Below are 26,256 nucleotides of genomic sequence, written 5' to 3'. Positions count from 1 at the left end.
GTAGTTCTATAGAACTGCCGCAAGATTCTGTGACTCTGTGAGTTTTCCCAGAAATAAAGCTATTGGAGAAATTTGTGTCAATGGCATGTAGGTTTCTTAAGTATTGTATCTCTAAAGAACTGGAAAATTTATTATGTTTTGGGGTGAGGAGTATTTGTTTGTTTATAATTCCAGATCTGAAAACAGCTTTTTTCTTGTCTGTTTTTGCAAATACAGAGCTAGACAGTAAAAATGGGAACGCCTGGATCAGGACGGAAGAGAACTCCAGTGAAAGACAGGTTTTCTGCAGAAGATGAAGCTCTGAGTAACATTGCCAGAGAGGTTTGTCAATTTCAAATTGTCTTAAATTCAGAAATAGGGATAAAAGCAAGCTAATTATCCAGAAAAGGTTATTTTTTAAAAAAAGCTGTGCATTAAAAAATCTAATTAACATACAGTATGACAATTATTACAGACTAAGAATATTTTTGATCAAAAGTCATATTTACTGAAATGCCACAGGGGTACATTACTTGTATGGTTAATTGAATTTCACAGGATCACATTTAAGTTTAGCAGATATTTCTGCAGACGCCTGTGTGCTTTAAATAAGTGTTAATTAAAGATAAATGAGAAATCCAGTTGTTGTCTGGAGTCTAAAACTAAAAAAAATTCCATTTTTATCCCACTGCAGTATGTACTGTTCATAAGATAGGTATGTTGTCTGAGTGTTGAGTGAGTAATAATCATTATTAAAAGGTATTTTTCATATATTGTGTTTCAAATGTGAAAAGTTGCAAATCTGTCAAAATAAGCCTAATGCATATGCTCTGCCAGGACTTCCTTAACAGTCACCACCTGACAAACAAAGCTGGAGGTAACCAGCCAAAAATGCAATTAACGAGAAGTGGATACAAAGTGGAGCCCCACACAAGGGGGAATTTTGTCCCACCGGATACAGGAAGGAGGCAGTTAGAATTCAGAGCCTTACAGATGTCTGCTTGGACTTGAGTTTTTCTGGGAGGAAACGCTGTGACTTGGAAACAAAAGCCTTAGTACTATTTGCATACAAGAAGATGCAGAAGCTTTGAGCTGTGCTATCTACAAAGCTGCTCACTCTAGTTCACGTAAATAAGTGCAAAATGCAGATTCTAATTGATCTGGTAATGTAATCTATTGTCTCTATATCTGTGTGAATGTGTACATACAGTGTATGTAAGATGAAATACGTATGTGATACTTCTTTCAAAACAGAACTTCTGTATGCATTTTCAAATGTAGCCGTCATAGACTTTAGGCTAAGGAAATGCTCTGTCGGAAAAAAAAAAAAAAGTAATTTGTAAATTTCTGGCAAGTTGTGTCCACACCAAATCTAATGGAAATTCTCCACCTACCAGTATGTTCTGTGTGGGATGCAAGGTCATGAACAGTCTAGTTCATCAAGTTCCATCTCCCACTTTCAGGGAAAAGCGTTAATGAAGGGGAAGGAATCTGGCTTTAAATTTCATGCAGGTATTCTCTGCGTGGTTCCAGTACAGTAACATCAGCTTGCAACTTAGCCTAGAGAAATAAGTCTCAATAGCAAAGTGTAAGAAGTGTTATCTTAAAGTTACCGGGGGCCTTTGTTCTCCTGCATCTGTAACCCCTTCAATTAAAATTTGAACGTGAGTTTAAATTAAACAAAAATTAAGATGTCCCTCACCACCTCCCCTCCCCCCTTAGTGCTAGATTTAAACTAGTACTAGCTTAGAGCTGTTATGTGGAGATGAGAGTTGAATATGGCTATTCTGGTATTATTCTAAAACTGCTGAAGATAACTAAAACTTCTGTGCTGATCAGCATAACATTTAATGGGTAGACATTTCATACTGTCTTTAACTGGTTTATGTCTATTAATAATTCCTTAAACTTACTTGAATTGTTCTAAATGTTCCCTGGAGTTTTCTTATTAGAATTATTTTTTTCTCTTTCTAATGTTGTGATATTTTTCTGTATTTTGAGGGTCACCTTTCATGGCTTGTTAGGGGGAAGAGAATTTAGCATATTTTGAAGTAAAACGGTGTTACTTATATGTACATGATTTTGAGGCTGTGTATAGCACCGTTTCTTCTTTTGTGTTGCCATATTGCCTGGTTTCATTTTACAAGTCTTAATTTAAAATTGTTATCCCAGTTTAAAATAGTGTGAAAATTTGTATGCTATCGTATTGTATCATCACTTCCAGGCTGGTAATCCCTCCGTGCTGTGTAGGAGAAGCTGTCTCTCGGATCCCATGTAGCACAGCAGCTGTTGTCGTTGAGTTGCTAGCTGTAATTCATAGTATTAGCCAACTTACTGTAAGGATAACTTTTACCTAAGGAACAGAATGCATTTCTTGGTATATAGCAGCAGAGGCCAGTTAACGAAACCAAATTCTGTCTTAAAATAGCATCTGATTTTACTGTGCTATTTGTATGCCTTATCATTTGAGGCTGGGGAAGAGTTTTCAGTTACCATGCCAACACTGGCATGCCAATTCCCAGTATGTAATATATAGAGCAGATGTACTTTAGTGTTCTGAGGCCATTATTTCAGCAATATGGCTTGATTATCTTTTTGTCAAAGGGTCTTTTGTTCCTGAACTTCCTCTTCTGAAATTACCTGTTTAGCAGATGTCACTTAAAAACAGTTGAATTGAGTCCTGTAATCCAGAAGTCTAGTGTCTCGTGAGAAAAACATTCCTAAAAGGTGTTCTAAGTATTAAGAGATGGTGAACAGAATATGCTGAAACAAAAGGCTGATGCTCAGGATGATCTACATGGAAAAACTTCATAGAAATGCTCTGGATTTTGGAGCAGGCACAAAATGGTGCTAGGAATTTTCTGAGTTTCTAAACCTAGCAAAGACTTCTAGTGTAGATTCAAGTTTTTTTGCTCCAAAAGTTCAGATTTAATCTTGTTCTTTTCTTACTACTCTAATTTGACAAAATTGACTTTTCCTTTTTCTATGAAATGTATCAAAAAAATGGGAAATCTTCCTTTTGGTACCAAAACCCATCTGCTTTCTAGGAAATTTTATGTAAAGAATTATTTAGTATTGATGCAATAAATTAATTTCTATATAGTCCCTTTTCTGTACTGATTGAATCTGATGTGTCATCTTATATGAAGATATTTCATGGAAGATGAGGGCAATATCATGGGATCTGAGGGGCTTAGTTACCTTACTTCCTCCGTGTGAGATCTCTTTCATTTTCTTCATGTTTCCTGTTTTCTGCATCAGAAGACTTTTCCTCTGTGGGTTGTGTCTTCTTCACTTCACTTCTCATAGGACTAGTACTGTTACGTAGAGAGTTCTTTATCTTTTTCTTGCTTGTGGGAGTTTGCATTGAGACCAGCTTTTCTGCAATGCTTCTGCATTAAGCAAGGCACAAGTATGCTAAAACATCTGTGTAAGAATGAATTCCTCCCTTATTCCAAAAAATTTTGAGTTACTGTGCCTCTTTCTCTGGGATCTGTTTTGTATTCTGTGGTGTGGTATCTTTCCTGACATTGAATTCCCTGTGTTCATTGAAACTGAGGAAGAGCATAGGTGATGTACATGTCTAGGGACAGGGGTCTGCATCCTTTTCTGCAAGCAATGCACTCTCCATGTTATTCAGTGCCTTAAGTGAGATTAGTTGCAGTTGATCCATTTGGAAATCTTATCTTGGGACAACAGAGAGGATTACAAGTTTATCATGCTAGTTTCAAAAGTCCTGGGAGCAGGTGTAGGTAAGTTGTCCAGATGCTTCCGGGAAGGAGAAGAGATGTAAGTGCACGCAACTATGTTGAAGTGGAGTATTGGCAACTGATAATAGCAAGGTTAATTTCAAGTTGGCTAATTTCTTATTTAAAAAAAGCCTATCTCATGAAAATATGAAGAGTTTCTTTATATCAGGAACTTCATACTTTCTGATTACTTCTCTAGTTATTATAACAGATCCTGAAGCTGTTAGCTTTCTCAGGTTGACCAAAAATATAAGCCAGCTGGTGTGGAAGGCAGCTTGTTCTGTCTCATGGAAGATTCTGACTTTCCAAATAACAGATAGGGGTTGTCTGGTGTGACTTGAGGGCTCCTGTCAAGATTAGGTCTTACGTGGGAGTCCTTTTTGTTTAATTAATAACTAAATAAATGAAAATCGAGGTTCATATTCTCAAGGTTACATGCACAGTTTCCATGGGATATATTTACAGTTACAGCTGATATGATCTCAAGATCTGTTTTCCTTGCAGCCTTATTGTGGAGATGCTCTCCTTATAAATCTGTTTTGTGGACAGAGTATCTTCAGCTTATCTGTATCACTGCTTCATTTGCCTTTGTAATTTACAGACAAGTGGTTGTGTTCATTTTTAAATATTCAGCAGTAGCTTGTCATCACCAGGCGTCTCTTAAGGTTATCTGAGACTTCTTTCTCCAAGACCAGCCTTACATGCAAGAGCTGAGGTTTCTGTCACATCTGTGTTCTTACATTGACTTTAGTTCAAGCTCAGATATAATGAACATCATGCCAGAAAGTTAAAAGGGTCTGACTTTTGTCATCTCACTAGCCTCAACCTGATAAGCAGCAATTTGAAGGGGCAGTCAGAATTTACTTTTCATATCCATTCTTTCTGTGCTTGTGTCAGCAACCCTTCCATTCTTCAGGGCTGAATAACTCTAGATGCAAAGAACTCGAGCTTGTGGACAACGACTCCATCACTGTTTACTTCATTTTCTTTGTTGTAGCATCTTGTCTGTATTTTCTCAAGAATTGTTCTTATGACTGTTTTCATTGTATAGCAGGAGCCCGGAAGCTGTTTTAGACGTGTTTTCTCATATGGGAGGATAAAGATTCATTTGAATTTAAAATGCACTCTGTAGTTGCTCCAACTTTGGGTAGAGTGCATTTCTTACTTAGGTAAAAATGTCACGTTCCTTAATTGCCAGGCTAGGAAAGACTAGGAGTTCAATATTGTAAAATGTTTAAAAGGCCACATTGTGAATTTAAAAACATTTGGGAGCTTAGTCTTTGCATTGTATCTATTCCAAGTTCAGTACATGTTTCTCTCTGCATGCAGCTTCAGCATTTCTTAAGAAAACAAGCAAAACTGTGAGGAACCTCACCTCATACAGAGATTGTCTTTGTAGATGCTAGGTGATTTTGGGGTTTATTTTAATAAGAGATCACTTTAATATTTTTAAATCAGCTATTTGTACTTTAGTAGTAATTAAAAATCTGTTTGCTGTTTTTGATAGCAGTTAAGGATGTTTTACAGGAGCTAAGGTATTCTAGAGATTTTCTAATCTATGTGTGGACCTGTATAAGTGGAAAAAGAGTAAGAGACATCAGAAATAAAGAACCCTAAATCTTTAAGTCATGTAAACCTTAAGATGTTGTTAATAATCTTTGCTTTGTAGGCAACTGGAGAAAGAGCAGGCAGCACATCAGAAATAAGGGGAAGAAAGATGTTTCTGAGGAGGTACAAGGAATACATGTGGCACATGAGTGACGGATGGGTCCATGAGGCAATAACGGGATCAGGGGGCAAAAAGCATAGATGAGAGCAAGAGAAGGGAGGAATAATGTAGGTTAACTTAATAAGAAATGGTGAAATAAACTTTACATTGCAGTGTGTAGCATTGAATGCTTTTAAAATGCTCATCCCACATAGCCCTCATCACCACCCCCTTGGTGGCAGGAGGAGCCTTCCCTTCCCAGAGCCTCAATGGCTGAGAAATGAAGGGCTGCAAACACTGTGGATGCAGTGACAGGGTGAGATGTGCACATATGTACTGTATGTACACACCGCAACATAATTCTAGTTTTTCAATGAAAAATGTTCATATTTTCAGCGGTTAATAACATGGTTTGCTGTAGCCTGTATTTTATCTTTATGAAGCTTTTGAGCTGACTCTGAGCTAATTAATGAATCGCCTTTTCTACAGTATGAAAACCAAAACCTATTGCTTTCTAGTGAATTCCTTCTTGCAATTGAGAGGAAGGAGGAAGATGCTCGTCTACATTGTGGAGACATGTTATTCTTCTTGCTCAGCATGGGTACCAGTTCTATGTACCAGTAGGCTTCTTATCTTGGTGAAGAACTTGCTAATTGCTGTGAAGAGACTAAGAAAAAAACACATCAGAAATGAGAAACTGTAAATTCAGCTTTTTGCAAAAGTATTCAAATGAAAATCTGGTCTTTTTCTTTCTCCTTCCTTTCTTGCCAAAAATATCTTGGATTTAACTGAAGAACAAAATGTCATCCTCAGAAATTGAGATAAAATGGTTTGAAAGGCTTTCAAATTGGATTGTGGCAGAATATGTATTTAAAAAAACGGAGAGAAGAAATGGAATAAGCTGAGATGGATATCTAGATGGCTGTAAGTTGTTGTGAGTGGTTTTTAGGTGAAAATGAGGAAACTGACGAGGAGGAGAGGAAGGAGAAGATTCTCTTGTTACCCATGTGTTTACTAAACATGCAATAAATAATACCAACCAAAGCGAGTACTGCTTCAAGGTGGTAGCTTAACTGCTTGAAAACAACCAGAATCATCATAATCTTCTACAATGAAATGCTGTTTATGCAGGTGTAAGGAAGCATTACTTTTATTTTTGCATGTAATACTTTTTGGTACCTGTTTTGAAATGAAGCATTCCAGGACTCAGCAGTTAACAGATGGCTTTGTTTTGATACTCAGAGCAGAGCCAGTACCCAAAGAAATGCAGATATGGTGCTTAGCTTAAGTTACATACTTCTCCTCAGGGTAAGAGGTAAAAGATAATCAGTAGTCTGAGTGTGTTCATATACAAAAATGAACAGTTATTAAGTAATCCTTTATTAATTAATCCTTTTTTCCAGTTAAAAAAAAAGTTTTGAAGGTCTCTGTGTTTTTTTCTGCCCAATCTCTTTTGTTAGAAAGATCTTCACTGTTGTCCTCTGTTTTCTTTCTTGATCACTTCTGTGAATAAATTACACACAACATTTTGTAACTGTAGCTCATGTCTGCTATTTACCCTCCAGAATATATAACCAAACAATTTGATTCCATTTTAGCCACCAGTTTAAGTGTACTAGTATGGCTCTAGCAGGTTTGGATATCTCATCTAGTATTTGCAGTTGAAATGCTTAAGAGAAGTCAGCTATCACATTTCTTTTTAGCAGGGGGAAGACCCTTTTAGAAACTTCTAAAGTGTCAGATTTGCTAGATCTTAGACAGTCCGCAGTTTAATTTTTACTTCAAGAGAATAGGGATTTGGTATGTTAGATCGCTTTTTAAGAAACTGTGCTTCAAATGGATGATATCCTAATCTATCTTTATGATAAAGACATTTTGTGTGTGCCTAGTCTGAAGACTGACCAGACAGTAATGACCACTGAAACTCAAATCAAGACAGTAGTGGCCAGTCTGTAGCTTTCCAAGACTGGAATTTGTTTAGTGCAAGCTGTAGAAAGCAAGCTGTACTGAATCCCAAACTCCTGTGAGCAAGGAATAGTGATGTATGTAGAATGCTCTTCAATTCAAATACTAATTGAATTAGGAAAGCATTATAACATGAGTGCCTGTCTTTTTGCTGTGAGTTTGGGTTTTTTTCCAAAAAACCAAAAAGCAGTCTAGATTACCTTTCCATGCTGCTTCTGTAATTTAGGTAGCTTTATCTTTTCAACTCAGTTCTCTAGTCAAAGCTGTTGTGGCACTGTATTCCCCTTAGCAGATATTTAAAGACTTTATTTCAACAGAGCTGAAGAACTTAATTTGTGAAGAGTGGTGGAAAATTGTTTCACAATTTTTATGGGCTTTCTTCAGTAACACAACAGGATAAGCAGCAGCACCCAGGGGAAAAAAACCAGCTATGTCCTTGTGTAATTATGGTTATTTCTTTGTTAAAATTAACTTCAAATTTCAATTTCATAGTTATCAAGATTTGTGTGAGTGCTTTATTAGTAATATAATGTCTGTTTTCTAAGAGCTTTATTCAACATATTGAATAAAGATTGTCATTTGAAAGGCCAACATATTGAATAATGTGATTTGTCTTTTGCTTGAAGTTTTAGCAAAGGAAGCCCAAGAATTGTGCTTTCAGTAAACTTGCCAACTTCGTCTTATAGAAATCGTGTACTTTTTAGAGGAATCTAGTTATCCAGATTAATAATTAATAGAATACCAAACCATTTTTTTGCTAAAGATTTCTCTAAAATTATAAGATTTTTTTTTTCTTCGACTTCAGACACCCGTTTTTTAACAGATGTTTGTAGAATTCTCCTGTATTTTATCAAGGGTTTAATAAATTGGAAGAAATGGAGTTTCCCCTTTACTGTCTGAACCACATCTCTGGCTGTAGGACTAGGAGAGAGTGGTGAAAAGTGAATTGATTTGTAGCATGAGTCAGTAAACAAATGAACTTTCTATCTTTAGCAGTAAAGCCTTGCTAGAGTCTAAAGGCTAGATGTGTATGGCTGCTGCTTTATAGACGGAAGTAAACTCAGACATATCAGCTCTTTGGGTTCTTTCTGTGCTTTCTTGTGAAAGTTTATATGGGACAAGGCTGTGATTACTGACAGTTACAGAGTAGGGCAGCAAGTGAGAAAAGACTTCCTGCTGCATGGAAATTCCCTTGCTTTTCTTGTGTGCTGTCATCAGGTAGGAAGAAGAGTAGCTTTGTGGTGCTCAGAAAGGACTACATCACAGCAGTCCAGTGCTGACACAGACTTGGAATCATTTCATCTGAGTGTGCAAAATACAGAAAAACAATCTGAGTGTCATTTTGAAGTTCAGACAAACTATTTCAACTTACAAAATTATAAGGTGTTTGCCTTCTTTCTTGTCGTTATTTGGTGTTTTGTGGCTGTAACTTAATCATAATTTAAAGTTAAACTTTGAGTTAAATACCCCTTCCTTTCTCCTGAAGCACAGTAGAAGATAGTTATCTGCAATTGTCATAAATTTTATAAATCTCTAGCCTATGCTGTGATAGTGGCAAAAGCAGAAAGCTATCTTTAATCAAAGGCAAAATCCCATTGGATGATACATTTTTAAGAAAAAGTTCTATAAAATTAAATGTTTCAGATGTTCAGAGTTCTGAATTTTTTGATGCTGGTGTTTCTCATAAGTTTTTAATTAACATTAGATAAACAACTGGATTTTTTGGTGGAAGACCTCTCTTCAGTGATTTAGTATTTCAAGAATTTAAGAGAAAATTTTCACCAACTCATTCAAACATAAAAATATGAACTTGTGTTTTCCTCATTCTTAGCTTTATGTCAAAAATTATTGCCTTGTGTAATTAACTGATTAACTTTGAGGGGCTTGAAAAACAGCGTGTTTGGGTTTTGGGTCGGATGGGTATAAAGTGGGGAAAATACACATAGTTGTATCTGTTGATAGCCTGGTTTCACAAGTGGCACAGCAGTTTGCCACTGAAAAAGGGGAGATCTCGCTATGTTTTGTTCTGCCTGCCACTTTTGCTTGTTCTGCTACTCTGAAGATCCTTGCACAAGCCAAATCATTTCAGTAACACAGCAAAAAACTCAGAAAACTGCTTGTTGTTGCTGACTTTCTGCTATGGCAGTTAGTTAAACTGGCTTACAGCAGATTCTGAGTGCTGGAGCTGTGTCCCAGGAAGGTGTTAGGAGTGTGAGGGTTTGAATGGGAAGGTAGGGAAGTCTCTTTTTGGTGATAGTGAATGTTTATGTTAGTCTTGAGGAGCCGTAGTCTTAAACTTCTTCGATTTTGTCCACTAAGCGATTTGTTTTTATGTTTGCTGTTTGAAGTAATTCAGCTTCTAAGCGATGCTTGCTTTTTGAAATAATTCCAAGTGGTAGCAGAACCTTTAAATTTGACGTGAACAGGAGTGGTTTAATGTCTTTGTTTCGATTCTTTTTTTTTTTTTTTTGTTTCACTGTCTTTCTGTGGCCAAAGATTCTGCATCTGCATACATACCTGTTTAAATATTATGCATAAACTCCTGTTAAAGTCCAAGACATGGATTTTTACATTGAGTGACAATAATACTTCTGAACTCAATTAGTTTATCAACGTATCATTACTAACCAAACTAATTATGTCTGTAAGGGCTTAGGTATATATCTTCTCTGAAATGTCATTCTGAGAACTCATTTATTTACTATTTACATATCATGATGTTAGAATATTAATGTTTTTTGTGAAGAGATTTTTGAATACTCAAGCTATTATTAAAAAAAAAGTTTTTAACTTCTAGTGTTTTCAATTTGCTTCTAGGCAGAAGCCAGGCTTGCAGCCAAACGGGCAGCACGAGCAGAAGCAAGGGATATACGTATGAGAGAGCTGGAGCGACAGCAGAAAGAGGTAGTGTACATCATTAGGAGTTATTGCAAATCTTTGCAAAAATTCTTAATGTATTTTATTTCTGTACTTGCATTAGATTTTGTCTTTTGGTGTAATTCAGCTGTGTGCTAGCATTTGTAATATCATACAACTGTTAGTTTCTCCCCCATTCTTTCTGCTTAGGTTATGTATTGAAAAGGATAACTCGCTTTGTATTTACCTGTGAATAGCACCTCACGAAATATTAGTCTGAACATTCATTTTGAACTTCCTTAATAGTTAACTCTCATATGGTGGAAGAATTCTGCTATACAAAAGAGGATATTGGCACTCTTGCTTTCAAATGAAAAATAAAACATTTTATATATATTACATTTTATTATTATTTATTATTTATTATTATATATTTTAATGATATTACAGTCAAAATCAGATGCTTGGATGCTTTTACCTATAACAAATGTAGTAAATTCATCAATCAAATTTGGACAAAGATTAATTTAAGTGTTTATCCTTAGATATTTAAAGGGCTGAGGCTTTCTTATAACTGATCATTTTAAATGAGCAGAAGAGAGAATACAGGAACAATTATGTTCTCAGGCTCACGTAAATACTTTTGCATAGAGAAGATCAATTTTCAACTTTAACGTGAAATTTAATATTATCTGGATTTGAATTATTAGATATGTGGCTGAGTTAGCTGGTGACTTTTGTGCTTTTATAAGGGTAATTACTTAATACATGTGGCAGTTTCTTTTCTTCTTGTTTTGTAAAGGATCCATGTAAATATAGATAACTGGCAGCACAGCATAAATAATAAGCATGACCATATCCAAAATAAACACTGCCTAATGTATAAGATAAACAACTATGAAAAAGTAGAGAAAAATATTTTGCTCTGTTTTTAATGTATTTATAACATACTTAGTAACTGAATAATTTGGATATGTGTCTTTGGACATGCAGTTCTCAGTCAATTTCTTTCTGATTGGATTAGACTGTTCACAATAAATGCCTTCTGTCACAATCTTTATTTAAAAAAATTAACAGAATTGAGATAATACACAAGCAGTTGTGCATTGCTCTATACATTTCTTGTGGGGAAAAAAGTTTGCCTTTCTCAAGTGAAAAAGCCCTAGGAACTAGATTTTCAACAGTCTGATTATTTCATGGTTATTGCATTTGATCAGGCTTTGACATTGCATGTGAAAGATTGAGAATTTATTATTTGTCATTATTACATTAAAATCTATGTAACTGCTGATATTTGGGGTGGTTTTTTGCTGTGGTAATAAGATGTGCAATTTTTAAAACATGTTTTTGCGTCAATTTTTTATTCTTGTTATTCCATGTTTTCAGTTTTTTAACTGCTATAGGTTTCTGATATTATACTGAATATTACATGGTAATTAACTTAGGATTTTCCAAACTTTTGATTTAGGAATCCAGTCTTATGTGGTGATTAGTCTATATATTGTAAATGGTTTGTTTGGTTTTGTCTTTACGTTCTGTAGTTCTCTCAGCATTCATATGATAGAAAATGGGCTCATATCCAGAAATGGATGGTAGGCTAAAATCACCTGCTGTGCATGGTTTTGCCACTTGGACATTTAACACAGTATTTGGAGGAAGTAATTTACTAATGGTGTGCTGTGTGTCATTTCAAAGTGTTTTACTACTGAAAACAATAACAAATAAATGATATATGGATAAGTGTTATATGGATGTGGATGTTTAGTGGATATACAGGGCGCTTCATCACATCAAAAGGCAAACTATGGAATGAGATACATGTCTTAAAATGAAATGCTTTTTGTTTCTGCCATATGCTGGCTTAAATTCATAAATCTGTTTAAAATGAAATTACATCGCAATCTAGGTAAACATCTCTTCAATGGAAAATGTTCTTATTTCAGTCAATTTTTGGTGTTTGGGGTTTTTACTTTTTTTTTTCTTAGCAGATTTGCATTCATTCATTTCCTCTTTGAGTAACATGGCAAATGCTAGTCTTTTCACTGATGATTAAGTCACGACTTAAAAAAAATAGTTGTAAAAGATATAAAAAAAAAAAAGAAACTCCCCCCCCAACCCTCCATGTATCACTCGCATGCCTTTACCTCTTGCCCCTTGCATTCAATTAATAATGACAAAATAGTTGATTATTAATTTCTTTGGGTTAAATCCACCAAGTAGGCAGCAGTAGAGAGAGTTGAGTTATAGCCTGAGAAGGCTGCTGTTGAGTTTGTACTAATTTAGTGCAATGTTTCTTTAGAGAATTCGTTTTGCAAGCTTCATGTGCCTCTTAAAAAGGCACATGGGAGATTAATTTCCTTTTATGTCTTTGAAGTGTTCACTGTGTGAATGTTTTGAATCAAGAAGATCCAAGTAATACATGACAACACTAACCATAATTTCATATAGTTATAACTATCGTGACAGTTAATCAGCACTTCTGAAGAAATCCTAGAACTGTCATTAGAATTTTATTTATAGAAGTTGTGCTATCTTTATATGGCTCATTCTCATGTAATTTACAAAGAACAATGTATTCTGTTATCTCTTGGTGGAATGCACATTTGAATGTTTGGGTTTTTTCTGCTAGAGAGCAAGGGTTTCCATCCTGTGGACTGCAGATTACATTTGTGAGCAATCACACTTTGAAATTAATGCCGCTTAATTGAATGCCACCTTTTTGCACTCATAAGAGGCAGATCTGCTGCAAGAGGTTTCTGAGCAGATGTGCACTCCTTTCCTGCATTGGGAGACCTAAGTTCTGTATTAGATAAAGCATACATTTCAAGCTTAAATTCTTAGAAGTCAAGCTTGATAGCTACCAGGAACAGTTAACCTGTTTGCAATATGTACTGTAGTACTTTATCCTTTGACCAGAATATGCTGAACTCTTAGTACTGACTTTCTATTTTGTGATGGTATGTCAGGAACACACTTGATACCCTAAGTAAATTAGCTGCAGGAATGTACAAAAAGTTGTATTGGGAGCTGAAGTTATGCATTATTGGAGCATATTATTAGCTGAGCTGTTATACAGGCAATTAGGAAGAATCTTCTTTAAAATAGCGCACTGTCTGCTTTCAAACTGCAAATATTATTAACAGATGTTTGTCCATTTAGACTGCAGACACAAAATATATTTAAAATTGGTGGTGATCTGACTATAATGTGTTGAAAAGTTATATAGCATAAATGTTCATTTTAAACCTCAAAGTAGACACTGTAGAGAGGAAGACTAAAAAATCATTATGAAATTAACCTCTTCCCCTATTCCTCCACCCCTCCACTCCGTCTTTGGGAAATTATTTTCTTGCAGAGTATTAACTAGGTGTCTTGAATTTCATCACAAAATAATGTTAAAAATTTTAATGTATATATCGATAATGCAGAAAATAACCACGTGACCATAAGCAGTATGAAAGCCAACTTTACACTTCAGCTATCCATCTTTTGCTTAAAATCTTTAGAATAGTTTGATATATTGAAAACCGTAGGAAGTGAATCATTTAAGGGAGGATTCCTAGTTTTAGAGCCCTGTTATAGCCTTCAAATGGGATAGTTCAAAATTAAGCTTATTCTTAACATGCTTACATACTGTAACTGAAAATTTGAGAAGCTTATGGCATGTGAAACATTTTAATGTTTAATTTTAAATTAGTTGTATTTTTGTCTTGCTGCTCCTCCGCATATTCCTTTGTATAAGACCAAATGAGTATTCCCTGATCTTTCAACAGAGCAAAAGATATGAAGGTGCCTTAGCTGGTTGTCCTCCCCCAGATTACTTATAAGTAGTGTTAATTATTTTCAATGTCATTGTAGAGCAGAGCTACCTCTTGCACTTATAATTGATGAATGTGCTTGAGAAGCTTTGTTCCTATTCTTACTATTTCTTACTATTACAAGTACTAATGTAATTCTGTAAATCTTTTAATTAGTTTATTTTTACCTCAATTTCTTAAATCTTGTACTTTTTTAATGCATTAATCAGAGAGTAATCAAAGGAAAGATTAACTACTAAACACTAATTATGCATTATATTAACCCTCTTTGTTTACATCTTCTAATGTAGTGTGTTGGCATACTTACCCAAATCAGGTCAAATTGCAGATCTTTGGACTTGAATGAGTTTGCTTGCTACAATGGACTATTGTAAAGGTTAAATAGCATTAAAAGTGCTAACAGCATGCATGTTGCTCACCTTTGCTTGCTTTTGCTTTGCCTTTTTTTTTTTGTTTTGTTTGTTTTCTTCTCCCATGAAGTAACTTTGCATTTCTTCTTTCTCAGGAAGATTCAGAGAGGGCCAGGTATTCTCACCGGTCTGGTCGGCATTCATATTTGGTTTGTGTTCAAAATGTATACTTCTCTTTTTCTGTCATGGCCTAAAAAAAAAAAAAAAAAAAAGAACCAAGAAAGTTTGGGGTTTAGTTTCATTTTCTTAGGGAGTGGATAATACTTTGAGTCTTCCAAGCATTAGAGGTTTTAGAATCAGTATTTTAAGTCACAGGTAAAGTTCATCTTGTATCTTTTATTACCATCAGTATTTTATCACCATCAGTGTCAACAAGGTAGTTTATTTTTATGTATTTCAATCTTTGCATTTAAAACCAATTTCATTTGTCCCATTTTAGTTCTTTGACTTTTTACTGTAAATAACTCATGCTTTTTTCCTCTTCTACATATGTTTATTTACAATGTATTTTTGATGCCAAAAATAATTGAGCACATGCTTGGAAACTCTTTGGAAATACATATAGGTAAAACACCCAATTATTTCAAATAACATGACAAGTCTTAAGTATTATATTCTGGTGTTATCCCAATCTACTATGTTTTATTTATTTTTTTAAAACACTGACTAATTGTATTCACTTAGGCTTCAGACAGTTCCAACTAGTAGAAATTAATTGGCTTGCCTTAAAATGGTAGAGTATAAAGATACCTCTAAGTTGTCAATTCTCTTGTGATTAGTACTGCAAGTCAAATCTTATGGTCAGATATGAAGATGCTATTAATGATCAAACACTGGCCTAGTTTAGATAAGTCTAATGGGAAAAAGAAGTATTTCTCATTTACCCTGTCTGCCTCAGAAATTTCTGCAAACAGGTGAATATTTCTTCAAGAAAGTAAATACTTCTGCTGTCTTAGTGTCATCCTGAATCCCTTCCACTTAATGAAGATAAGTAATACTGACTTGTAATTTGGGGATTCATTACAAACTGATCCCGATAGTCATCTGGTCACTGTTCTGTCTCTTGTTGCACGTCAAATATTACTGTGTTTCTCTAATATTTGTTGAAGAAAAAGTAGAAGTACCTCAGGATACAATTTTAGGAAGAGTTTGGTGTGATCCAGGTTTTTATTTTTTGAGAATGTGGGAATGTATTATTCATTAGTGACAAAGACTTATCAGAATGACACAAAGTGTCCCAAAGCTATTAGTAGAAGTAGTTATTGTTTCGTGTAGGCTCTCTTGTATTACCTTTAAGTCATATATGGTGCTAAAGAATGGCTTTATTGAGGATTTGTATACATTTTCCTGTTTTTAGTATTTCTGCATAGAAATCAGCTTGCCATTCATTGGGATACATTGACCAGGAGAGGGACAAATTACTAAAAAGGGTTGGATTTGTTTATTTTGGAAGGTGGACTAAGCCATTTCTCTGTGTGACTTCAAAAATAAAAGAAAAGAGGTGATTGTTACTTACTAGAGGTTTCACCAATTAAATGTACTCTTTGGTTAACTGAATTTTGTGTGATGTCTTGCAAGTCCTGGTGTTAGGCATCTCTGCAATCTGTCACAACTTTTTGACCATATAAGTTGTTTAAATTGGGTAATGTTGACTACTTTGCAATGTTTTACAGAGAAGCAAGTAAAACGTGCTATGTGACAGCACTTAGAAACTTATGAGCTGGTACAGGTTCACTTAGATTTGCTCTTTCTTGGTTAATGTACGAAATATGCTACAATGTAGATTAAGGAATCTGCCTTTGACTAAAGAATAGGGCTTGAACTCCGCAAATAACTGAGGTTGTTTGAGGGCGGAGTCTTACCCAGAATTTTTGACTGTCTTTGTTATTTCTTGCCTTTCAGTGAAGATTAACAGTTATCACTAGAACTTTTTAGAATTATTTTATATACTGATGTATTTCTGCAATTTCCTTCTGAAGAGTTCTTTGGGTGACAGAGGGTCTCTCAGGAGCACAGCAAGTACTTCCAGAAGAAGAGATCTTGTGGTGTGTAGCCTGGAATGAGCATGCTTTGATGTGTTCCCATTATAACTTTTTCTGTTTACTTACCAAAGCAGTGTTTTTTTGAAAGCGTGCTTACAGAAAACAGTATTAATTGGGCCGCTGCAATGACTGCTGTAATTGAACAGTTTGTGATAGCAAGTTTGAAGGCTCAGAGAAAGTGCTAATTGTTCTGTCTTGGAGATAACTTCAAATCTGAAGGGAATTAGTCTCTCCAGCCTCCTTCTAATGTCTGCTAAAAGGAAATAAAGTGGCAAGAGTTGTGTGTGAACCTTGATAGATACAAGGATGTTGCTGAAAGTTATGGCAGGAAACCTTTTTACTCAATTATGTTGTAATGTTAGTCCTACAGTCAAGGCTAGAATACAAACAGAAATTGTACTTCTTCAGAAATGGGCATTTCTATATATTTTGTGGTATTCCTAGTGTAGATAACTTAAATAATTGTTAGTAGAATGTGAAGATATTAATGGTTAAGTAAAGATATAAATTATATATATATAAATTATAAAGATATAAGTAAAGATAATGATTTTTTTAGTGATTTGTCTCCACTCTTTGATGACGAAGTTGCTTATTGGTACCTAGTAATTAAAGATAAAAACTGTTAAAAACACCCCAAAAACAACTAAGTAACCATTTATTTATTTTAAAACTTTAAAAAAAAATATTTATTTTAAAACTGGTACAGTGTCCAGTTGGTCCGGTGTGGTAATACTTCTAGCAACACAAAAAGGTATCATATTCTGTAAATGACGTTAATAGTATCAAATTATTTTTTAATATAGAATGAATATTGGCTATGTTGGAACTATTGCAGTTATATGAAAATAATATTAAATAATACATACTAAATATGGCTTATATTAATTTATAAAAAAATATATAATCTAAACTCAGATAATTTGGGGAAGGAAGTTTTAGACATATTAATAGACAAGAAGAAATTTTTCTTGTAATCCTCTAAGTAGTTCTCATGTTGAAAATCAGACTGGTTAATAGTGTAGCGTGTTCTTAGTATATCATGTAATGTTCTCAGACTTCAATTTCTGTTTTGGTTTTTAAGGAAGCTTAGGATGATAATAAGTAAGTTTGGATTATGCACAACCTACAGTTGGAATAGCTAAGTTACACCTGTGAAATTCTAAAATTGGGCGGGAGGGGTAGGAAGCTTGCTTTGAAAATTTGTTTACAGTGTTAAAAAAACCCCCAATGCATAAACTCCATAAATTTTCATGTTGTTGAGTGACAAGAAACATGGTAACACTGGCTGAGCTATTATTGAAAAGATGTTTTCAGTAGTATTTTTAGGAGTTGCCAAATCTGGTAGACCAGCAGTCTCTGCACACAGGTGGTCCTTTCATCTCACTGTTCCTCCTTTTTCACACACTTGCTTCTTCTTCAAACACCTTTATCCCTACCCTTCCCCACCCTTGATTCGCCACCTGATCCCAGGATGTTGTTCCCTGCCATCTCATAGTGTCTTCCGTGTCCTGTGGGCAGCAATCTCCCTCAGTCGGTAAGGTGCCCTGGAGAGCCCGCACATCAGTGATGGGTTTCTTCCTCTGCAGTGGGGCTGACTGATGGTCTCTTGGGCTCGTTTGCCTGTGTGGCACAAGCCTTTTATTATGTAACCTAACAAATACTGTCCCAGTTCAATACAATCTACCATAGGGAACTTAGCTTAATTGTTTAAAATTCTCTTTCCCAAACCACATGAAATATTTCACATAACCTGCTGCTGTTTAAAATTATCGTACTTTTCAGAACTGGGGATGCTGATGGGGAAAAGAAACCATGTAGTTTTTATTAAAAGGCCTCAGAATACCCTTTAGCTTTCATAAATGGCATGCCTGTATCTATAAATTTTCATAATTAGCAGAATGTATTTTGTTGTCCTTTTTTTAAAGTATTTTTCGTAATTCATTGGGAAAATTGGGGGGGGAGAAGCAGTTTTCCCTTTTTTTTTAGCTTCTTGATTTTAATTTCATTTTCTATTACTCCAGTATGACAGTGCTAAGGACAGATCTACAAGATACTCAGTCCCTGTATGTTAACACTTTGCATGTCTTTGAGTGAAGATTGCTTTTGTGCTTTATTTTTAAGGTGTAATGACCCTAACTTGCTACTTTAAATTATTGATATAAAAAAAGTTTATATTTGTACTATCACGCTTTTAAGACCTAGAATAGCAGTACGAGTCTAACACTTCCCATAGAATGCATGTATAAACTTTCTCTTGGAGAAAATCTAATCAAGTCACATATTACAGACAGCTGTTTTACAGTAAGCATCTTTTAGTATTTATCCCTTATTTCTAAACTTTTTGGTGATTTACACAGATTAGATTTGGAAGACATACTTATTTTTTCTAGAAATGTGTGTATGCATGTATTTGTATTCTTTTCCATACAGAAAATTTAAATTTATTTAGTAGAAAATTACTTCAGTCCTGAGAAAAGGCAGGTGTTTTGTGTATGTGTACTTAAAAGCGTTCTTCTTACTGTTGTGAAATGAAAATGCGTCACATTCTCGTTGGTACGACACCAAATAAAATTTGTGTGTGTTTCCTTAAGTGAAGAAAAGTGCCAAGTACCACTGAAAGGAATACGCAAGCAGCTTAAAAAACTGAATTTGTTTAAACAGCAGTGTTATCTAAATTAGCTGCAGATAGGCAGACAGTGTAGTGCTTAAAACAGTCTGTAATGTTAAGCTTTTTCAGTGTATTTATTGATTTTATGCTTATATGCAAAATATGATCATTGGTTTAAGCAAAGTCTGTGTTGATCAGAGATAAGGTTGATTATAGTTTTACTTGTCAGTTTTATTACACAGCAATAGAAGTTTGGCCCATTTTTCTAATAATGTAGTTGGAATGTTCTGTGGTGTGTTGCTTCTGGGGGAGAAACATCTTAAATTCTTATGTTTGACTTATTTATTTTTTAAGTCTGAAGATGCTGTTATATAGTGGTATTAAGTTTCTAAATTTTATTCTTAGGGTCATGCTTATAGTGAATCTCATAGTTCAAAGAAGAAAGCTGCTTATTCTCGTAAAGACTTACTGGTTAGTTTTCTACTATAAATAAGTATTATGAATATACTAACTGTGTAGAGTTACCTACTAATATACTTATGGACAAATTTATTAGCTTGCTGACATATGCATAAATGTTTTCAGGAAAAAGTAACTTCTAGTGTTGATCAAATTCTGACCTAAAGTTGAGTGGTTGAAACTGTGCTTATGGCAGTGGAATTCATTGAATGGAACCAGCTGAACAGAAATCACGTTCATTTGGAGGCCTGTAGGAATCTTAGAAATATATAAAAGTGGCACGTCTCAGCATTAAAATTTATTCAGTCAGGATGGAGATATGTGTTCTATTATTTAGACTTTATCCTCTATCAGTTAGGTATATTTTAAATGTAGATGTAAAGCCGATTGAATTTAAAATGTACCTTGATATTAGCCCAGTGAACTGTTGACAAAGGTATGTGGGTTCTTGTGACCTTACAAAAACTGCTCTGGAAAGTTCAGCGTGTAACACATGAATACGTTGCCAAGAAATTAAATATTTTTGAAGTAATTTTTTCACAGGGTTTTGGCAGTGATGAAAGAGGAGCTGTGTCAAGGACTGGGGGAGTTAGAGCATGGCTGAAATAATTTTTTGTTTTACTGATAATTGTTTATATTACAGCATTTCTGTTTGCACTTTTGAGGTGGTATTTTCCTTTTCTCTCAGTCCTTAAGTAAATGAGTAATACAAAACTTTCTACTTCCTATGGCCTTTTGAGATAGGACCACTACTTTTTGCCACGTCTTCATCTCTGTTTTTCCTTCTTTAGACGTGTATATCTAATTTTTCCTCACGTATGCATATATATGCATTCTATTTAGGAAGTGGCAAATAACAGCAGAAATGAGCTGGAGTGCAATGGCTAGGCTTTCAGCATGCACACTTTGTGTAAAAGAACAGGAGTAGGGTACAGACTAATGCTGATCACATTAACATCCATCTCCTATTAAATTCTTAAGAATGTCCGTCCTTCTCTCTCCTCAAATGCTCCGATTCAGGATGGTATCTAATGAGGGAAAAAAAATCAGGCAAATCTTTGTAATAATTGTTAGCAAGTATTGTCAAATATGTTTTTCTTGTATTTCAGACTGCACTTGTCAGGATTTAGATAAACATTTCAGCGGGTTCTTATTTATTAGGGAGAAAAACAGAACTATTCACTCCTTTAGTTGGGCAGGACATTAAAATATAGTTAATGCTGATATACAGAGTGCATAAGTAGGTTTAGGGGTTTTTTGCACTTTACTTGCTTAGGAAATTTATGTGGATTTTGAGTTAACCTCAAGGAGAATTTTTATAATGTTCTGTACAAGTTCTAAGTTTGGGAACATTTGGGCAATGTTGACACAGAACAGGATCTACAGATGCAACCTTTGTTTTCTCTTTTCTTTTTCTCCCCCCCACAGAGTGGAATTTACTATGATCAAAGAAATTATAGCAGCCTTAGATATAGTAAACCAGTTCCTTCCTACCATACTCGGGTCTGTCTCCTCTTTATATATTCATTTCCTAATGCATGTAAAATACATTTATTCTGGTTTGCTTACTTATGCTGTAAGAAGAAAACTTCTTTCTTCCCTTCTGTAACCCTGCAAATTATTAAAGCAAAGAGTAATTACAGTTGTATTTCTTGCTTTTTAAGAGTTGCCTTTTATAAAATGAATGGATAACATGCAGGTTATTTTGTTCTGGATAAGTTTTAAATTTAAAATAGGTTCTGTTTCACAGTTGCTGTGTGATGTAAGGAAAGCAACCAGCATCTGTGACGCTTGCTTTTTCAAAGTCCTGTTTTAAAAAAACAACTACAAAGGCTTAAGTTTAGTGCCAAAGTGCTACTTTAGTAATTTAGATGATAAATCAGTGGTTTGCCATGAGGTGACTACTATCTTGCAGTGCTTGCAGCTACTATTGTGGTCCAGTTTAAGTAAGTAGCTAGAGGAAACTGACGTGTATCCTGAAAGCTACTTAATTTCTTATTCTTTTCTACAGTTCTTCTGATAAAAATACTAGATTGCTTTAATGCTTTCAATTATGATTTCAAAGTTAATGGATTGTTTATCCACGCTTTTCTTAAAATTCCTGTCTGTTATAAATGTAAAATTTAGTATCTCTATCTTTTAGAACTTCTGCAGAATATAAAGCAATAGATTAAAAAATTTAATGTATGCAGAAAAAGTGGTTTTGACTTTTTCTATTCTTCACACTGCAGTCGTCATCTCTATACAGTGACCCAGTGGCAACAACTAGGAGTTACAGGGTTAGTACAAAGAAAATACCATCTTGCTTATCTTTAGATATTTGAAGGGCCCTCAGAAATATAAAATTACACTTTTCTTCATAGGTATCTCCTTCTGTAAACAGTGGTTTGATAAGAAGTATCAGTTTGGTTCGTAAGCACCATTTGCATGGTTGCCTTAAAATTTGTATCGTGTGGCCTTGAGGCTTGACAGTATTACATATGCATTTTTTTCATGTTTGTAAATAAAGCTGCAGCTTGTGTGTGTGGTTTTGTGGAGGTATTCTCTTTAATGTTTTTGACATTATTACATTGCCTTTTCAAAGTATTTAGCAGTAACTGTTTCACTGATCTTTTTAGCAAGAATAAAGTTCAGGAATACAACAGTGTTGATCACCACTGGGGTTAGAACATGGTCATCTGAGCATACAAAATAACAACTGCGTGTGTCTACTAAAAACAGTGTTTAAAAAAGTTAAGCTATGTGTTTGTAATATCCCGACAATGAGTTTTCCCATTCAGAAACTTCTATACTGTAAATACTTTAAATACTTCCAAAAAGATACTATGTTTAAATTTAATAATCTTATAACAATGCAATAGGATGAAAACCTAATTGACATCTTTACAAAATAAAAGCTGTACAAAAATTTGTTATCTTTCAAGTGACATGTGTGCCTGAAACTTTATGCCTTTTGCTGCTACAGTAGTTGAAATCCAACTCATACAGCCATTTAAAGAAGTGCTAAACCCGTTCAGAAAATCATTGAGTATTCCTATGCAGTATTTTTATGTGGTTAGGTCTTGTTCTGAACTTAGATTGCAGACAGAGGTGATCTATGTTTTTGCCTTTGTGCATATACTATATATAATTCTAATTTCTTCTAGAGATCCCTTCACAAGCAGGGGGAAAGCAGCATGAGACTAACTTTTTCAACTTGTGTTGCCCAGAGCTGCTTTTAGTATCCGCTGCATAAATAAATTTCAGACTTGCACCTTAGAATCATAGAATCATTCAGGTTGGAAAAGACCTTTAAGATCAGAGTCCAACTGTGACACATTCTTCTTCAAGAAAACCTGCATGGGTGAGCCCAAAGTAAAACTGTTGAGTATACGGTATTGCTTCTGTTCCCAGGCTGGATTAAAATTTCTGAAGGCTTCAGACAGTGAAAGCAAAACTGCAATTCAGATATTTAATTTAATGTTGTTCTGAAAATAGTTAAAATTTAATTTTTTAAAAAAACCTATTTGGGTATTTTTAGAGGAAACCCTTAGATTTATGTTTGGAAATAGACTTCCCTAATAGTAGGAGTAAATGCTGCAGTAAATTTTTAAGAATTGTTCATCCTTTCAAAAAGTATAATATTTACTCAAAAATGCATAGATGGTATAAGATAGAGTACATAACTCTATGTAAGAATTACAGTGTATAGAGTGTGGCATGATTATTTCTGAGACTGAATATAAATGGTTTTTCATTCCATCTTTCTCAGGCATCTTTGTGTGGTGATGGATTACATAGCTCATATAGTTCTCGCACTGTAAGTGGAATAGGCTTTTGGTTGTTTCTGTCATTGTCTTTGTTTTCTGGAGACAATCTATGAAAATCATGAAAATTTCCTTCATAACTTTTCTTCAGCCATCTGAATACAGCTATTCTTCAAGAGCAAGTTCAATTCGGAGTAGTCCTGTGGTGAGCGTTCCTGTTGCATGATTTACTGAATGCTATGATACTAATGTACAATAATTGAGTATTTACACTGGGGATCATTTTACTGACCAACATAGAGACTTGATTTTTCAGTTCTGCGTTAAAAAAATGTAATTTGTCAGAGGTATAATTCTGAGCAAGATATAAAGTTTTATCAGGAAGTTAGTAAAATGTAGAAGCAATAAGGAATTTTCTTTCCTAAATGTCTATTAAATTTTTTTTATGAATATAATCAGAAGCAATTGGAAACTGCAGTACGGTGTGTTGTTGTAATTACTAATTTTTGTGATAAATGGGCAGGCACAAGATGCTGTCACTACAGTAGGATGTCTTTTCAGGAAGAGTACTAATGCAAACCTTGTATTGTGCAGTAAGAGATAGCTAGCTTATTCCTATGTTGAGCAGTATTCAAAACTGAGAGAAGTTTGTTCCTGGATCTGCCTTGTGCTGAAAGTGATTTTTAATATTTCTACCCTGTTTCTGCTGCAGAACTGTCTTAGTTTCATTGATACAGCTGCTCATCTGTCATGCTATACAAAAATGTAGATCAGCCTTCTGGTATAGCTTAAATTGAAATGTTCTGTCCTGTTTTAATTTTTCACATACTCTTAACAATTCTGCAGATTTGTCAGAGACTGCATGTTTTTAGCCACTGAGATTGTCAATTTTTAAGGATGTAGGAAAAAGGGAATTTTGCTGTTGCTTTATGAAACTCTAAAATGTAAGAGGTACTAACATCCAATTCCAAAGTCTGAACTGTGAAAATACTTCTTGTCTCCTTAGTTCTCTTAACGTTAAGATTCATTTCTTAAGTGTGTATATTTTAAATCTATATATAAATATATATAGGTCAGATCTCAGTATGTATATATGATGCTAATAATGCTAATGTAGCATTCACTCACACTAGTGAATGTTTAATAGAATTCAAATTATTTGTTTAATGAATAATTCTGAAAAGGGTACTCAGAACTTTCATTTTCTGCTATGGATAGTATTTTGGTTTCACCCTGGGTAATGCATTGCCAGTCAGCCTAATAATCATTGGAAATTGAAGGAGAAAGTAGGAGAAGATGGAAACAGTGGAATATGCTGGTGAAAAACTGTAAGGTGCATCTCCATCTTAAACTGTATCAGTTCTGACAAACCCGTTGAGAAAGGTACTAGAAGTGCAAAGCATATAGGAGGAGGAACAGTAGGGTTTGTCAGACGTGGGCTTTTCATCAGCAAGGATGGTCTGGTTTTGAATGAAGAGCAGAGTTGTCTTAGATTATATTGATAGCCCTTGAGTTGTTACTTGTTTTACTGTAAATGTAGTTTATGTAAGCAGAATTCCATTCAGCATTTTTATGCTTTGTGAAATGCAAGTGAAATAAAAAAGTTTAGCCAACTTTTTGATTATGTATAAGAAATTGAGATAGGATTTTAAATGAAGATATAGCTGGAAAATTCTTTGTCAGAGAAATAGAACAAAACCAAGCAGTTACAAAGCATATAAATTCTATAATCCTAAGTATGCATGATCTGAGACAACTGTTCATCAGCAAACTGTTTTATGTATAACTGGTCACAGTTGCATAAAAAACATTTTGTCATCTTTTAATTGGAATAAACTGAGGCTGCATCATTTGTACCTGAAGTAGAAAGAAATTAAGAATTATATTTTTAAATGGTGGAAATGGGCTAAGGATGATATATTTTCAAACTCGTAGTTTAAAGATTTTTCTTGCATGTAATCACTTTAAATATAATGCTCACAATAACTTTCAGCCTTTTGAAGTAGAATGTTATCAATATGACACTTGTAATAAACCTCCTCTTCTCACTAAATGCAATATGTAACATGCATGATGTTTTCTCAGTTAAATATTTCACTTTTTTATCAACTTCTGATTATATAATCTGTTTGTATGAACTACAAACTCTTTAAAAAAGGTAATTTTGTGGCTTGTTTTGACACTATATGAGTACTAAATATTTTTGTATCTCTGTATTTTTTTTCTGTTACTCCAAATGAGGAAAATCTATCAATAATGTTCATTGCTTTTAGTTTTAGGTACTCTAAGAATAGTAAACGTGAAGAAAGTGTTCAAAAGCAATGTATATGCTGACTAAAGCATTCATGTTAGCGTGGCACGTTTTATTCATGCAGGTACTTCAAAAATGGCAAAAATCTAGAAGAGCAAGTCATATGATTCTATATTTCCTAAGGAAAGCAAGAATAAATTGCAGTAATGGAGATTTAAGTTAGGATTCCCTGTTCTTTTGAAATAAACTTCTGTTCATTCTGTGTATCATCTTCAGTTCTCTTTCACTCTTCTCCTTGTCTTTTGAAGTCCTCTGATTTTTCTGATCAAAGTGAAACTGCTGCTGACTATTTCAGTCGTTCCAACCGCAGGGGAAGCATTGTTTCTGATGCAGACGATGTCCAAGGCTTGAATAGTGTGAGTGTAATGCTTGTTGTACTGTGGTGAATACAGCAAACTTATTAACCACGGATGTTCTTTTCACACCCTGAAAGAGTAAATACTGTGAAAGTGTTCAGTTATTTAGTAGTAAATAGGTTTGTTGAGGGGTTGAGGCCGTTTTTTGTATAAAAATGTTTGGATCTCAATTTTTAAAAAGCATGCTCGTTTACATATTTTAAAGGAGATCTTGCCTGTTGCTAGAAGCATGTGACAAATGTTAAT

The 26,256-nt window shown here is 34.5% G+C and overlaps 1 protein-coding gene across 10 annotated transcripts in view; it reads left to right on the top strand.

Moving 5' to 3' along the window:
• LRRFIP2 (LRR binding FLII interacting protein 2) overlaps positions 1-26,256 on the top strand; it is a 59,183-nt gene that overhangs the window by 10,937 nt on the left and 21,990 nt on the right. For 4 of the 10 annotated variants that reach the window (XM_069859800.1, XM_069859798.1, XM_069859799.1 and 1 more), the window contains exons 2-14: positions 217-321; positions 10,219-10,305; positions 11,799-11,849; positions 14,581-14,634; positions 16,465-16,530; positions 18,552-18,593; positions 19,544-19,609; positions 21,026-21,100; positions 21,829-21,876; positions 21,961-22,005; positions 23,349-23,396; positions 23,495-23,548; positions 25,903-26,010. In XM_069859800.1, the coding sequence (XP_069715901.1) occupies positions 232-321; positions 10,219-10,305; positions 11,799-11,849; positions 14,581-14,634; positions 16,465-16,530; positions 18,552-18,593; positions 19,544-19,609; positions 21,026-21,100; positions 21,829-21,876; positions 21,961-22,005; positions 23,349-23,396; positions 23,495-23,548; positions 25,903-26,010 (834 nt within the window). In that variant the 5' untranslated portion in view covers positions 217-231. The remainder of the gene's footprint in view (positions 1-216; positions 322-10,218; positions 10,306-11,798; positions 11,850-14,580; positions 14,635-16,464; positions 16,531-18,551; positions 18,594-19,543; positions 19,610-21,025; positions 21,101-21,828; positions 21,877-21,960; positions 22,006-23,348; positions 23,397-23,494; positions 23,549-25,902; positions 26,011-26,256) is intronic. The other 6 variants (XM_069859801.1, XM_069859802.1, XM_069859803.1 and 3 more) reach the window with 2 other exon arrangements.

This window comes from Phaenicophaeus curvirostris, chromosome 6 (genome assembly GCF_032191515.1).
Source record: "Phaenicophaeus curvirostris isolate KB17595 chromosome 6, BPBGC_Pcur_1.0, whole genome shotgun sequence".
NCBI classification, from domain to species: domain Eukaryota; kingdom Metazoa; phylum Chordata; class Aves; order Cuculiformes; family Cuculidae; genus Phaenicophaeus; species Phaenicophaeus curvirostris.
Note: the sequence above shows the minus strand (reverse complement) of the source record. Positions and strands in the feature narration are given on the sequence as shown.